This window comes from Camellia sinensis, chromosome 4 (assembly GCF_055761805.1).
Source record: "Camellia sinensis isolate YWXY chromosome 4, ASM5576180v1, whole genome shotgun sequence".
NCBI classification, from domain to species: domain Eukaryota; kingdom Viridiplantae; phylum Streptophyta; class Magnoliopsida; order Ericales; family Theaceae; genus Camellia; species Camellia sinensis.
Genome location: NC_138964.1, coordinates 98,542,134 through 98,558,417, shown reverse-complemented (window position 1 = coordinate 98,558,417; position 16,284 = coordinate 98,542,134). Strand labels below are relative to the sequence as shown.

General features: G+C 37.4%; 2 protein-coding genes across 2 annotated transcripts; both read left to right on the top strand.

Moving 5' to 3' along the window:
- The first annotated feature begins 256 nt into the window (after positions 1-256).
- On the top strand, positions 257-1,037 carry LOC145823916 (uncharacterized). Its single transcript, XM_082923475.1, has 3 exons — positions 257-506; positions 612-850; positions 981-1,037. The coding sequence occupies exons 1-3, from the start codon at positions 257-259 to the stop codon at positions 1,035-1,037; spliced, it is 546 nt and encodes a 181-aa protein (XP_082779601.1).
- Positions 1,038-3,693: 2,656 nt separating this feature from the next.
- Positions 3,694-15,051, top strand: LOC114319519 (protein HOTHEAD). The gene is made up of 6 exons (XM_028266546.2): positions 3,694-3,907; positions 4,418-4,808; positions 8,729-9,039; positions 9,470-9,855; positions 14,057-14,625; positions 14,720-15,051. The coding sequence occupies exons 1-6, from the start codon at positions 3,829-3,831 to the stop codon at positions 14,772-14,774; spliced, it is 1,791 nt and encodes a 596-aa protein (XP_028122347.2). The 5' UTR covers positions 3,694-3,828; the 3' UTR covers positions 14,775-15,051.
- The last annotated feature ends 1,233 nt before the right edge of the window (positions 15,052-16,284 follow it).

Here is a 16,284-nt window from a genome sequence, read left to right as displayed (position 1 = left end):
ATGTATCTCCACTGCCAAACTCTCTGTGTTAGTCAATGGGTCACCAACAGAGGAGTTTCCCCCTCAAAAGGGTTTCAGGCAAGGTGACCCCCTATCTCCATTCTTGTTCAACATAGCTGCTGAGGGCCTCAATATCCTTATGTCTAGAGCTTAGCAGCATGGTCTGATTAAGGGGGTGAATGTGGGGTCTAGTGAAGTGTTGTTAACACATCTACAATTTGCCGATGATTCTATTTTGTTTTGCGAAGCTGAGGAAATGGAGGTGTGCAATATTAAGAGGGTCTTGAGGTGTTTTGAAGTGATCTCTGGGCTGAGAATAAATTACCATAAGAGTCTGGTGTGTGGGGTTAATGTCCCTGAGGAGTCTTTATCCGAATTTGCAGCAAGATTACATTGTCAACCCAAGACTCTCCCTTTGAAGTACTTGGGGCTGCCTTTGGGAGCTAACCCAAATAAGAAGTCTACTTGGAAGCCTGTCCTTGATAAAGTCAGAAGCAGACTTGCAGGTTGGAAAAGGAAGCTGCTATCATCCTCAGGGAGGCTCACTCTGCTAAAATCTGTGTCCTCTGCGTTGCCTATGTTTTACCTATCCTTATTTAAAATGCCTGTAGGGATAGCTAGAGAATTTGACAAGCTGCAGGCTAATTTTCTTTGGGGAGGGTCAGAATCAAAGAAACCAATTCACTTGGTTAAGTGGGATGATATAACAAAGAATGTGAAACAGGGGGGTTTAGGTGTCAGGCGAGTTAGGTTGGTTAATGATTGTATGCTACTAAAATGGTGGTGGAGATTTGGCTCCGAGAAAGATGCCCTGTGGAGAAAAATAATCTGCAGCAAGTATAATTTGGATGTAAACAGCTGGAGCCCCTCTTCCTTCCCTAGCAGCAGGCTCTCTTGTGTTTGGAAAGGTATCATATCTATACCAGAGAGAAGAAATAGCCTGATGGTATTTTATCTCAATAACGTTCATATCAAGGTAGGGGATGGGAATAGAACATTCTTCTGGAAGGATATATGGTGCAGCAATTCTAGCTTGAAAGATGAATTTCCAACTCTTCACAGACTGGATGTGAACAAGGAAGAAACCTTGAGATCAATATATGACAGGAGGGTACATTCAGGGGCTTGGAATTTTCAATTCAGAAGAAGGTTATATAAGTGGGAAGAGAGGGAAGTTAGTAGGCTTAATTTGCTCCTGGCTTCTGCATCTGCTCCATGTTCTGTTCTGGAGGACAAATTAGTCTGGTTGGTTGAAGGATCTGGGTTATTTTCTGTCTCCTCTGCTTATAATAATAAAATTGACTCCCTTAGTCCCTCTCTCATTTCTTGTAAGTTTGTTTGGAACTCTTTTGCCCCTCCTAAGGTTCAATTCTTCTGTTGGTTAGCATGGAGAAACAGAATCAAGTCAGCTGATTTTCTTCAGAAAATTGGAGTGATACAAGCCAATGCTCCTGCTGCATGTGTTTTTTGTAATTATGAGCCTGAATCTTCTACTCATCTCCTGCTGCATTGCTACTTTGCATGGAAGGTTTGGGCTGATATGATGGACTGGTGGGAGTTGAAGGGGGCTATTCCAGGTTCAGTAGAAGGTATACTTCACTGGTGGGCTGGTGTGTCTTTGAACAGGAAAGAAAAATGGATATGGAAGGTCATTCCCTTAGCTGTCGTATGGTCTCTGTGGAAGCTTAGGAATGAGTGCATCTTCAAATCTGCTTCGCCTCAATTAGTGGACCTGTGTCAGTTGATCAAAATAAGAGTTGCGTTGTGGCTCAAACATAGATTCAAGGACTGCCATTTCTCTATTCAAGATTTCTTAACCAACCTGAGGCAAATAAGATTGAGTCTGGGGAGCAGATCTGCCTTGGGCAGCTGACACTGGGTTGGAGTTGTCTTGAGGCTGCTGCAATGGAGATGATCCTGCTGGGTTAATCCTGCCTTGGTGCATTGGAGTTGATCCTGCTGTTATGTGCTGATTAAAACTTGGGACTGCTCTGTTCTGTGCTGATGAACCAATGTTGGAGGACCATTTAAACAGTATTGCAATTTGCTTGGGGTTTTGACAGTTGCTGTCTCTGAGTCTCTGTGCTGGTGGGATGCTTCTGTCTAGTGGGCTGCTTGGTTGATAACTTTCCAACCTTTTTTGCCCTGTCTGGTTTTTTGTGAGCTTTGCTGGGCTCCTTTTTTTTGTTGATTATCAATGTCTCTTTGCTTGATAATTTTCAATAAATTTCCTTTTGGCTGTTTCAAAAAAAAAAAAAAAAAACATATGGCTTTACGCAAAAAACACATCCCAACCATAAAGTATTTCCAACATCCTCCAAACACTACATCATATAAACATATCAACCCAAACGTTTCTGTCAAACCCTAATTACGGAATGTGGAATGGATTAATTCCATTTCCCTGTAAGCAATCTACATTTGTACAATGTGGGAACTAAAGATTCTGAACAAGATTTACGCAAAATTCAAAAACCTTTAAGCAAATGTAACCAAAAATCCAGTGTGGAGATTGTGTTCCAAATTTGGGGGTCTCACATAGGGAGTGCAAGATTTGATTGTGGGATGACCAAATCTGTGTGAATGATTACAAAACCCTCGTGCGAGAAGATTGTGTTCCACCAATTTAGGGTTCACACAATTTGGAAAATATTCGAATGTGGTTGGCAAATGGTGTGGATGAACACAAAAACCCTTATGTGAGTTTTTTCCTAATGTGACACACAAACACACCACTCAAAACACGAAAATTGTATCCCACTAATTTGGGGCTCACACTATTTAGAAAAGATTTTAATATGGATGGAACGTTGGTGTGGATGAACACAAAAAGCCTTAGGTGCGCTTTTTTCTAATGTGGCACACGAACAAACCACTCAAAACATGGAGACATAATCAATTCAATCACACGAGCAAGGATCCTCTAGAGTTTTTTTTTCCTAAAGTTTCCTAGAGTGATGCATTATGTGGCTGAGATTTAATGACAAGTCACATCAATTTTTCAGCATTAAATCTCAACCAAACAATACACCACTTTAGGAAACTTTAGAAAAAAAATACTCTAGAGGATCCTTGGTGCAATCACACAGCCTAAATGAGGGTAAATTTGTCAAACCAAACACAATAGGACCTATGAGTTTATTAAAATAAATGTGGGACTGGTTGTACCACAAGTCCATTTAATGAGATTTATGGGTCAATCATTCTTAAAATAAATCTCCGGCACATAATATATATTTTTGTTAACATCTCTTGTCCTAGTTTTTTAAGGTTTTTTTTAGGTAAATTACAAATACACCTCCTAATTAGGTTTGTTTAAAATATGGATTGTCTTATGTAATTTTAAAATTTACAAATTTCCTATTATTAGAATTTTTTTATTTGACGTAATTAATAGAAAAAATAAATTTCCAACTACTCTATTAAATAACAATAAAATTACTTGAATTATTAATTGAAATATATTTTTCATATCATTAAAAACTATTAATTGACTTGAAAATTTATTAATAAAAAATGTCACTTGTTATATGGCTGAAAACTTAAAAAGGCAGGACATAATTTTTAAAATTATATAGGATAATTCGTATTTTAAATAAATTGAAGAATATATTTGTAATTTATTTATTTTTATTGATAAAATATATATATTTTTTTAAGTCGAAATATAAGCATAAGAAGAAGGCCAACAGGAGAGAGCCAGCTCAAAGAAAGGCGTGAAGAAGAGGAAGTCCATCTCCATCTCCATCTCTATCGTGAGTTTGTCTTTTCGTTTGTTGTCTGCCCCTCTCTCATCTCTCTCTCTGTGCCTGGCTCTGGGGACTCTCAATGGCTTTGGTTGGGGCGGCACTGAAGCTTTTACTCCTCCTCCTATGGCTAAAACTCAACGCTCTCGCTTTCTGTCAAGGTTCTGTTCTCCTCCCTCTTCTCTCTCTCTCTCTCTCTCTCTCTCTCTCTCTCATTTCATTATTTTTTTATTTCTCTCTCTCTCTCTCTGTGACAAAGTTCTAAATCTAATCTACACACCCAAGACTCACATTGTGACTGCAATGGAGGTATCAAGAAAAGTTAAGCTAAATCACCATCCACATCCACTCCAAATTTTTAAAAGTATTTTTCGGTCTTCTTATTATTTTTTCATGGCTAAACAAGACTTCACATTTTCACCTCTTTATATGTATTTCGAATAAAATTTTGTGATCTTTTTTTTTTTTTTTTTTTTTTTTTTGTCTGGACCATTACTAAAGCTGTAAGTCTTTATACGACAATTATTTTATAATAATAATAATAATTTCTTCATAGGCTAGATTAAGACTGTATTTGAATTTTGTATGAGTTGGATATGAAAAAGAAAAGTAAAGTAAATAAAAGTTGTTGATTTGTTGTTGTGTCATTATAATAAGTTGCAAATATGCAGGTAAAAGCAGCCATAACAGGTGGGAAAACGAATACCCATTCATCAAGGCAGCAAGTTCTTTCTCATCATCATCATCATCATCAAGTTCATCATCGAGTGGTAGAGAAAAGACATATGATTACATAATAGTAGGGGGTGGCACAGCTGGTTGCCCACTGGCTACCACTCTCTCTCAGAATTACAGTGTGTTGTTAGTGGAAAGGGGAGATGTACCCTTTGGCAACCTAAATGTGTCACACCTGAACAACTTCCATATCTCTTTGGTGGACACTTCACGGACCTCAGCAGCACAAACCTTCATATCCACCGATGGGGTCTTTAATTCCAGAGGCAGGGTGTTGGGCGGTGGCACTGCTATCAATGCTGGCTTCTACACTAGAGCCAGCACGAGGTACCACTACTCTTTACCTCTCCTCTCTAATTCTCTCCCCCAACACACCCATAGTGATGATAGTCACAAAGTACATATTATTTACGTGATATTTTCAATCAATGAATGAAGTTAAAAAAAAAATAAAATACTTGTAGACCATACATTTTTTCTTTTGCATCATTTTGATTTTTGTTTCCTTCATTTGCTCAATTTTTACCTTGAATTTTTGGTCTAACTAAAAGGAAAAATTGATGATAAATCTACTTTTAAGATTGTAAGGTTATGATTAATGAATTATTTGTTGAGAAAGAGAAATTATTATTTTGAAGGATATATATATATATATATATTTATCTATCGTCATTCGACCGTTAGTCACAAACACCAAAAAAGTCACTGATACTAAAAAATTTGTTGGAAAAAGGTGGCTGCCCAGTGGTGACTGGCGATGATGATATGGATAAATAGATACATTAGGTGAACAGATAAGTACAATAGTAAAAAAAAAAAGACAAATAGGTAAGAATAATATGATTTTTTAAATTGTTATTATGTTTATGATTCCAAAATATTAGAGTTTGAGGAAATTTTAAAATTAAATTTATGGCCTAAGTGCCCTAATTAAAACAACCTGCTGGACTTTTAACAAAAAGTTTTGCTAACAAGTGCTCATAAGGTATATGAAAAATATAAAAGATATGTAAATTCCGAGATATTTATTATTAAATTTAATATATTTTTTTATTGATTTCAAAACCAATAATATTAGATTTCATGAAAGAAATATTATGAAAGTTTCATGAAAATTCTCCACTATTAAATTAATTTGTAGTGTTGCATGTTATGCAATCACAATTGATTTAGTTTCATTAATTTTTTCATGAAGCGCAACATTACTCTTAACAAGGTCCTATCACATTGAGTTTTAAAAATTAAAAAAAAAAAAAAAAACTCACTAATATATATACATGTATTAAGAGAGGGGGAGGGAATAAAAATCGTAACTAAAAATTAATTCAACACTCAAATATATAAAATAGGACACTCTTTTAATGTATCCCTATTTAACACGTAGAAAATAATAAATTAAATGACATTGCTACGTAGCTCAAATTTTGTGGCTCAAAAGTGGCTCAAATGGCCAAAACGACGTCGTTTTGAGTACAGAACAACATAAAAATGGCCAAAACGACGTCGTTTTGGCCATTTGAGCCACTTTTGAGCCACAAAATTTGAGCTACGAGACATTTTCCTAAATTAAAGGATACATGTTAGCATAGACCAATGTTACATGGGTTTGGATTGCTTTCTGAATCCCCAATGTTGATGGGATATAATCAGTGAAAAGTTGAAAAAATAATTTTAAATATTTAAAAAAATTTATAAAATTAATTTTTAATATTATAAGAATTATTATTAATATATAAATATTTTTTTTAGAATTACACTGAAATGAAATTCTCTGATGATTCTGGTATTTGATTACAGAGAGCAATGTTAGTTAGTTTTGTGTCATTATGCATTCATGGATGAATATATAAAGTCATTGTACAGTCCCAGTGGCTGTTTTTTTTTGGGTGAATAGTCCCTGTAAGATGTTGATAGTACTCAACTGGGCCTCACTAGGTAGAGTACTGGTTGGTCGTCTTACTAAAGGTGGAAGTCTTGAAACCACGTTTAACATGAAGGCCAAGTTTGGTATATGAGAAATAATTTATCTTTTTATCTTTTTTTTATCATATTATCTCTCTAATTTTTTGTACATCTTTTCGTAAAAAGATAAAAAGTATACTTATTTAGGTCATCTCAAACAACTCTTAAATAGAGAGAGAAAAGACACCAAAAAAAAAAAAAAAAAAAAACACCCACCTTATTTTGTAATTATGAAACATTTTATTTTTGTTTTTAATTCATGGATGTTAATAAATCACATCATATGAAAACTTTAAACGGATGCATTTTTACAAAAATAATTATAATCATAGAAAAAATTTATTAATATTAATAATTAAAGTTATAATTTTTTAATAATTTTGTAATTATTTTTCTAATACTACACATAGTTTTTCCAACTTTAATAGTCCAAAGATTGTTTTGTTCACGCATAATTTAGAAGATTGGAAGTGATAATTGTAGGTTCCTCATACAAGTTTTTGTTTATTGTTCATTTTAAACATGGATATGGTATTTATGATGATTTGATCTTCTTTTTTTCTTTTTCTTTTTTCCTTTAAATGAGTATTGCTATTCAGTTCTAAAAATTAGACCAACTTTAGATGTATTGCTACTCAGTATTTCTCACATTTATTCTTTAGTTATCAACTAATTATTTTATTGACGCATTACTAAGTTTAGAAAATAAACTTATATATCATTTCTCCTTAAATTTATTATGCCTGCCTTAAATTGTATGTGTGGGTTGGTCATCAATATTTATTTTAGTTTCATTTAAAAGTATTTTGGTCCCTATAATAGCGAGTTGGTATATAAAAAGATACATAGTACTAACATTTATGGTTGTCCGACAACGATACACCTCCCCACCCACCCATATCCCGCCATTGAATTCTAAATTGCTTATTGAAAGATTGTTAAGAATTCCTTGTCCTTAATTATTTATTTTTTCAATTCTAATGCACATAAATCTCGAGACAAGATTTAATAGTTAAAAGTGTATTGCACCAAAAAAATATAATAAAAATAAATAAATTTGAGAAGATAAGTTTTTGAAATTCATTTTGGAAGATAAGTTTTTAAAAAGAGTCTTGAAAATTTAAAACTTGTTTAGTTATGAGTTTTGAAATTAATTTTTTAGTTGTATATTTTGAAAGTTGCATTTAGAAATTTGCAAATTGAAAACTTGTTTAGTAAGGAATTTTCAAAACTAATTTTTTAATTAAACTTTTTTTTGGGTCTTGTATTTTTTTTTTTTAATTTTGTTTTATTTTTTGTCTTGTAATCAAAACTTTTACAATATTACAGTCAATTTTACTTATATTTTTACATAAGGAGTCAAAACTTTTTACAATATTATAGTCAATTTTATTTTTATTTTTTATTATTATATATACTTTTACGTACTTAATCTAAACGTACTTTGCAAATAGATCTAATATAATATATGGGACAGACTTTCATAGGTATATATTAGTTCAAAAAATGCTTTTAAAATTTTAAAACTATTTTTCTGATTTATTTCCACTCAATCTACATACATTAAAACGTTTCATATTTATTACATTGTTTTTTCATTTCTTCACATTTTATTTATTGTTTACGTATATTTTTTGAATCGCTCATATATATATATATATATATAACAAATTATTTAGCCAATACTTAGAAAACATTTTAGGAAGAAATTTCCAAATAACTTTTCTTTCAATTACACATCAATCAATCATTTTTTCTTTCTTCTTTCTCTTTCTCAATCAATTTTTCTCGCACCCATCTATTTAACTATAAAAAAATATCAAATCATCCCAAATTCCAAAACTCTAAAGTTATTTTCAAAATATACAATCAAACAAATTTTCAAATTTTATAAACTCTCCAAAAAATTATTTTTGAAATAATATCTCAAAATACAAACTAAACAATGCCAAATTTAAAACTTGTTTGATTATGAATTTTGAAAATAATTTGAAAATTTAAAATTTCATATCATTTAATTTCAATAGGTCAATTTGTTTGTATAGCATTTTTCATTCCAAAACACTTTTCACCTCAAGCTTGATACCGAGCAATGCTCAAATGGGCACTACTAACATTGCCTTTTAAATTTTGCAAAAAAATGGAAGTTTTGATTTAAAATGGAAAATTTATATAATGTAACATTGTTCTGCACGTCAAATGTTGCCCTTTTAACTCTTAATTAATCTAATTTATGACAGAAACGAGCTGAACATGCTTTGATGATGAAACTCCTTGGCTTGCAGGTATGTTAGGAATGTAGGTTGGGATGCTAAATTGGTGAATGAGTCATATCGATGGATTGAGAAGCAAATTGTTCATAGGCCAAACCTGGCGCCATGGCAGATGGCCGTAAGAGACAGTCTTTTGGAAGTTGGGGTATCGCCTTTTAATGGATTCACTTATGATCACTTGTATGGAACCAAGGTTGGTGGAACCATTTTTGACAAGTTTGGCCACCGCCACACTGCTGCTGAGTTGCTTGCTTCCGCGAACCCTGAAAAACTCAATGTTTTGATTCATGCCACAGTTCAAAAGATTGTTTTTGACACGATAGGTAATGTTTACATTTGGATATATGTTGTGTTGTTTGGCACAATATTGTAAGAGCACTAATGTTAGAAATACCGAAATGGAACATAAAATGAGACACATGCTAGCTTGCGAGTGTTTCTGTGTTCTGTTTTTGTGTGCCAAGTATTTCAATGGCCAAAATAGCTACATATGCACAATATTATGAGAGCAATAATGTTAGAAACACAAAATGAGACACAAGCGAGCTCGTGAGTGTCTATGTCCCATGTTATGTTAGGTTCTTTTCTTTCTTTTTCTTAATGTTAGAAACACAAAAACAAAACACAAAATGAGATAATGCTAGCTTGTATGTGTCTGTGTCCCATGCTGCATTATGTTTCTGTGTGCCTGGTGTTTCAATGGCAAAAAAAAGTTAAAGAGGCGCCAATATAAGTTGTTCATCTCCAATGCAGGGAAGAAACCAAAGGCACTGGGAGTCATTTTCAAAGATGAACATGGGAACAAACACACAGCGTTTCTGTCGAAGAGGCGAGGGAGTGAAATAATAGTGTCGTGTGGAGCAATTGGCAGCCCCCAAATGCTACTACTGAGTGGCATTGGACCCAAAGCTGAACTTAGAAAGTTGAACATATCGGTTGTGCTTGACAATGTGTTTGTTGGGAAAGGCATGGCTGACAACCCCTTGAACTCGGTTTTCATTCCAACTGATGGACCTGTGGAACAGTCCTTGATACAAATTGTAGGAGTTACCAAGATGGGTGTGTACATTGAGGCTAGTAGTGGATTTGGGCAGTCGAAGGATAGCATTCGGTGCAATCATGGAATTGTATCAGCTGAGGTTAGTTAAATTCTACTTATTGGCACCAAATCAATTGAAATTCAAGCTGTCGATCATATTTTTAACGTGTTAAAAGTACGTGGAGTGGTAGTCATTTTTTGACTTCGGAGGAAATATGTTGCTGATCTTGTAAATTATTTTGTGTCTGCAATTTGTTTCTCCCTTTGTCTGTAAGAATTTATGTATTATTGATTGATTTGTATTACAAGATTGTTGTATATATTTTGTATATTACAAGCTATTATATAGGAGAGGATTTGGGAGTAGGTGAGGTAGTTGAGTGGTGGTAGTGGATGGTAGTGGAGGTGGTGGGTGGTAGTGGAGATGGTAGGTGGAGTTGGTGGTGTGGTAATTTACACAATTTACAATTTACATTGACAGCCCCCCTCAAACTCAAGGATGATAGGTACTAGCCAACTTGAGTTTGGAGAGAGTAACAAAACAGAAAAATAAACTGATAAATAAAATAAAACAGGATAGGAGACACGGTATGGTCGTGTCAGACCGTTGTAGAAGACACGGTATGGTCGTGTCGGACCGTTATAGCAGACAGTTTACGGGGTCATGTCGGACCGATGTAGCAGACACTGTGTGGTCGTGTCAGACCGATGTAGAAGACAGTTTACGGGGTCATGTCGGACCGTTGTAGCAGGACAGTTTACGGGGTCATGTCGGACCGTTGTAGAAGACAGTTTACGGGGTCATGTCGGACCGATGTAGAAGACAGTTTACGGGGTCATGTCGGACCGTTGTAGAAGACAGTTTATGGGGTCATGTCGAACCGGTGTAGAAGACAGTTTATGGGGTCATGTCGGACCGTTGTAGAAGCTGACCGGAATCAAATGTCGGGACAGTTTACGGGGTCATGTCGGACCGTTGTAGCAGAGGTTGTGGTGGTGCACAGTGCGCCATGAGCGACTTATACATGATACTGTGAATAACCCCCCCTCAAACTCAAATAGGTGTGAAGAGAGAAACCTATTTGAGGTTGAAACAAAGGGATTGATAAAGCTGACCGGTGTAGAAGACACTGTATGAGTGTGTAGATAGGCTGCCCAAAAAATATACATGTAGATATATATCGAGCCCTCAAAAGTCGTGCCCTCAAAAGGTGTGCCCAATCTGTCAAAAGACGTGCCATCAAAAGGCGTGCCCGATGCATTAAAAGGCGTGCCAGATATGATGGCGAGGCACGTGAGTGCCTTGGCTGGCGTGCCCGGTTTGTCTGGCGTCAAGAGGCGCGCGATGCGCGTGGCTGCCTCGGCTATATAACCAAGACTGAACCTGAGGCTGAGGCAGAGGCTGAGACAAAAAACCTGCGATTTCTCTGAAAAACTCTTCGTTGTGCTGAGAGAGAGAGTCTGTAACACTCTGTTGCGAGAGATAGTCTGTAATACTCTGTTGCCTAGAAAATGACCTCGTCTTCCCGGAGTCTGCTCACCCTCTTTCCAGACCTCAACGAGTCAACAAGAGAGAAAACTGGTGCGGTGTCCCGTGAACCTCAACCAAACACCACTGGGGTTGCTCCGTTGAACTTTCCGATGCAGTCGGTGGAGCAAAAAATGGCAGTGCAAACGGATGTGGAGGCTAATCAGTATACTTTGAAGGCATGTGTGGAGTCCATGACGGCGGTCACAAACTTGTCGCACCGGCTGCAGAGTAGGACAAATGAGGTGCAGCAATTAAACGCCCAGCTGGCTTTGCTCCAACGCATGTATAAGGATGCGCGAGCAGAGATAAGCGTGCTAAGGGCAGAAAACAAGGAGCTGAAGCGGAAGGCCACCGTGATGTTCCGATTTGGAGGGCCGCCATATGCTGCAGTGGAGGAGCAGGGAGTAGTGATCATGCCCAGTGGAGTGGGAAACACGGAGGCAGCACCGGCAAGGGCCACCCAGGACGGAGGCAAGAAGAAGAGACCGGCGGCAGAGTAGATAAGAAAAATCCCACCTGTGAATGTGGTTGTTTGTTTGTAATTTTTTTTTTTTTTTGTGTGTGTGTGTGTGTGTGTGTGTGTGTGTGTGTGTGTGTGTGTAAGTGTGATCGGGGTGAATCCCTGAGATGAATAAAATATGATTTGTCGTGCAAATTTGTAAATGGTTATGGGTTGTTTTTTTTTTTTTTTTTTTTAAAAAAAGAGAAAATAAAATAAAAGAAAGTGATAATGGACGATGCCAGCCATTAGAGTAATAAAATATGAAATAGTCAGGGATTTGGGTGTAGGGTGGTCCATGGAGTTGGTAAAACCAGCACATGGTTTGTGGGGTTGGTTGTTCAAAAAGATGGGTGTAAAAAAAAAGAAAGGGAGGTGGTGGAAATAAAAAAATAAAATAAAGGAGGAATTGGTAAAACCAGCACATGGTTTGTTGGGTTGGTTGTTCAAAAATATTGGTTTAAAAAAAAAAGAAAGGGAGGTGGTGGAAATAAAAAATAAAATAAAGGAGGAATTCTGAGAGAGAGAGGTGCCGAGACAGTGAGAGAGCTCTGTTAGAGAGAGAGAGCTGGGTTTGGTCTTTTGTTAATGTGTATCTCTGTGTGATGGGTGTGTCTCGTGAGAGACCCAGCTAGAGAGAGGTGAGAGAGAGCTGTGTGGGTATGTGCTTGGGTGTCTGTGTGTGTATCTTGTGTGTTTGCTGTGTGTGCGTGTGTGCATGGTGAGAGAGAGTGCAGTGGTGGCTGAAACCGCGAGTGCAGTAGGGAAGAGAGCCGGCTGATGTTGACTTCTGCTCGATTACCATTGATGGAAGTTCGGACAATAATATATTGCAGCAGCGGCTTCACAGTGTTGCGAGCCAACAAGAGGAGCTGCAACAGATGCAGATTAAGCTTCGAGCTCAAATCATTGTGGGATCTGAGAACATGGAAATGCAGAGCAGCTTTGATGCTCAGATTAAAGAGCACGCCAATGCCAATGTCAAGCTTCAAGGTTATTGGTTTCTAAGGGCTGAAAGAGACAGAAATGATGGGGGAGGGATGACAGACGATTTGGGATAAGAGCAACAGGGGTGGTAGATGAAGACGACCGAGATGGTGGTGTATAGAAGGACAACAGTGAGAGGAGGGGCAGTGGTGGTGGACTCGAAGAAATTTCATGTGTGTTGTTCTGCCGTGTGTCCATGCATGTGTATGTTGGCAGCCGTGTGTTGTGTGTGGAAGGAGAGAACCAGCCCCGTGTGTTGTGTGCTGTGTGGTGTACATGTGAATGGTGTGTGTAGTGTGTATCTCAAGTTCTCCTCCGTGGTGTGTCTCTCCCTGCTGCTACTACGTGAATGGGTGTGTGAGATGTGTGTCCTCGAGAAGGGTTTGGATTGATGAGAGGAAAAGTGGGATCCAACGGGTGCCGAGAGGAATTGGTGCTGCGGTGGTGAAGTGTTGTTGAAGAATCTGCCATTGAAGAAGAAATTAGGGAATTTTGGGTTTGTCCGGCGGGCGGCCAAGGCGAGATTGCCGCCCGCCGGTGGAACGAAAATTACTAGGTTCTTAACCTTGCTCTGATACCATGTAAGAATTTATGTATTATTGATTGATTTGTATTACAAGATTGTTGTATATATTTTGTATATTACAAGCTATTATATAGGAGAGGATTTGGGAGTAGGTGAGGTAGGTGAGTGGTGGTAGTGGATGGTAGTGGAGGTGGTGGGTGGTAGTGGAGATGGTAGGTGGAGTTGGTGGTGTGGTAATTTACACAATTTACAATTTACATTGACAGTCTGACTTCACCACTAAATCGTAGAAAGGCATATCATGCCTTGAAATATTTTGTGATCGCAGTTTGCTGATATGTAGTGCTCATGTTCTTCTACTTGAATATAGAAGTTCCTCGCCTGAATCTCTTGAATTTGTATAACATAGGCTGTTACTATACTTTTTCGCGGTATTTTCATATTTTATGTTTTTGGTTATGCTTTAAACAATGGTATTGGGATAAGTATCAATATTGGTGATACGGTCATTGATTAGTCAATATGAGACAATATGGGCCAATATACAAATAATGATATCAAAAGTTTAAAATCCCGATACATGTTTTAAAAGGAGGGTCACTTAATAGTGGGATAGAAAAGAAGAAGAAAAATTTACACGAACATGGTAGGTGCAACTCAACTTCTGCATTTTTTTTTTTTTCTTTTGCCCCACTATTGAGTGATTCCCTCTATTTTAAACCTGCTCCTTACTAAACTTTATATTGTTTTGTGAGCAGATTGGCCAGCTCTCCACCATTCCCCCAAAGCAAAGAACCCAAGAAGCTATACAGGCCTACATCAAACGCAAGCGACAGCTACCACACGAAGCATTCAAGGGAGGTTTTATTCTAGAGAAGATTGCCAGACCCATTTCAACAGGCCAGCTCAGTCTCATCAATACCAATGTCAACGATAACCCATCTGTCACCTTCAACTACTTCAGCCATCCCTATGATCTACAACGATGCGTTGGTGGCATTCGTATAGTTGAGAAGCTTGTGAGAGCCAAACACTTCACAAACTTCACTCAGTGCAACAAACAAACTTTAGAGAAGCTGCTTAATATGAGTGTTGAGGCTAATGTCAACCTCATACCCAAACATACTAATGACACAGAGTCCTTGCAACAGTTTTGCAAAGACACTGTAACTACAATTTGGCACTACCATGGTGGGTGCCACATAGGCAAGGTTGTGAGCGCTAACTACAAGGTTCTTGGTGTCCACAGGCTCCGTGTCATCGATGGCTCAACATTTAGTAAGTCACCCGGTACTAATCCTCAAGCTACTGTAATGATGTTGGGCAGGTAATTAAGATCACAATACACATGTTTAGATTTACCTTATAACTAGGTATAAAGTTGAGGCGCTAATGGTTTCTTGTGACGTGCGGTTGTGCAGGTACATGGGAGTGAAGATTTTGAGAGAGCGACTAGGAAGATCAGCTGGTATATAGAAACCATAGGGCCAAGTAGGAGCACAAAGTGGGGCAATGTGTGTTGTGATAGTGGAAATGTAATTTTCTTCTTTTAATTCCTAGCAAGCCCCAATTAAGCTGTTTAATCCACAATATGAATTCTAGCTTGTAGTGTCTTGGTTCTAAAACCCGATTTGAATCCACTTGTACGGATGCCCCATCACACTTTCGGGTTTATGAATGGATGGATCACATTAATTGTTGTTATTATTATTTATTTTACTTTCATTTCTGCTGTTTGGAGTTGCTATTTTTATATTTAGATCTCGTTCAACAAGTATTTCGTTCAACAAGTATTTGTTTTAGCTTAAAAATTAAAAAGTTATTAAAAAATTTAAAATTTTTATAACTTATAACAAAAAGTTAAGGTGCCGTTTGGTACGTTTTCAGTTTATATTTATAAAAATTTTAAAAACTCAAATAAAAACTTGTTTGGTAAATTTTTGATTTATAAATCAGTGGTCGCAATTTATAAATTTGGCCAAAAAATGTAAACTAAAAAAAAAAATATGTTTTCGTTTTGAATTTTCAGTTTTTTTTTTTTACTACCCAACACTAACCACCACCCACCACCATTTTTCACCATCGTCTTCCGCCACCGCCACCAACCCCCACCACCACTCACCACCCACTTGCCACCACTACCCGCCACCCACCACCACCACCCACCTGCCACCCACCCACTCGCCACCACCACCCACCCCCGCCACCACCCACTCCCCACCTGCTACCCACCACCAACCTGCCACCCACCAGCCACCGGCCACCACCACCACCACCCACCACCCACCTGCCACCACCACCCACCCATCACCACCACCAACCGCCACCTACTCGCCACCACCACCCACCTACCACCACCTGCCATCTACCATCCATCACCCACCTACCACCACCATCCACCCACCCGTCACCGCTTTCCACCATCGTCTTCTGCCGCCGCCACCACCCGCCACTTGCCACTACTTTTCACCACCGTCTTCTGCTACCATCACCCACCACCTGCCACTATTTTTCACCACTGTCTTCCGCCACCACCACCCGCCATCATTTTCCACCACCGTCTTCCGCCACCACCACTCGTCACCACCTACTACCTATCACCACTTGCCATTTCTCACTCTTTTTTTATATTTTTAAATTTTTTTAAACATTTTGTCTAAACCAAACGCATTTGTAGTTTATGTTTTTCTAAAAATAAACAAAAAATTAACAAAAACTAGTTTATAAAATTTTTGTAAATATAAACTGAAAGCGTAAACATTACCAAACAGGCCAAGATTCGATTTTTTTTTTCTTTTACACATATTTTCGTAAAAAATTAAAAAATCATTTCAAACATATTAATTTTTTTTATCTAATATTTTAACTGAAAAATCAAAAAATTACCAAAATAGCTGTTCCAAACGAACCGTTAGAACTGTCCCAGAAGACCTGCTTTAGCACCTTTTCTTTCTTTGTCGTGCCCGTAACCACCTAGCTCATGCCC

Bases quoted from the DNA above. Each gene is read 5' to 3' on its own strand.
- LOC145823916 (XM_082923475.1), top strand. From the start codon at position 257: ATGGAGGTGTGCAATATTAAGAGGGTCTTGAGGTGTTTTGAAGTGATC. The intron at 507-611 runs GTTGGAAAAGGA...AAATGCCTGTAG, and splicing joins AGTCAGAAGCAGACTTGCAG to GGATAGCTAGAGAATTTGAC. The intron at 851-980 runs GTAAACAGCTGG...ATATCAAGGTAG, and splicing joins GCAGCAAGTATAATTTGGAT to GGGATGGGAATAGAACATTC.
- LOC114319519 (XM_028266546.2), top strand. From the start codon at position 3,829: ATGGCTTTGGTTGGGGCGGCACTGAAGCTTTTACTCCTCCTCCTATGG. The intron at 9,040-9,469 runs GTAATGTTTACA...TCTCCAATGCAG, and splicing joins GATTGTTTTTGACACGATAG to GGAAGAAACCAAAGGCACTG. The intron at 14,626-14,719 runs GTAATTAAGATC...GCGGTTGTGCAG, and splicing joins ACTGTAATGATGTTGGGCAG to GTACATGGGAGTGAAGATTT.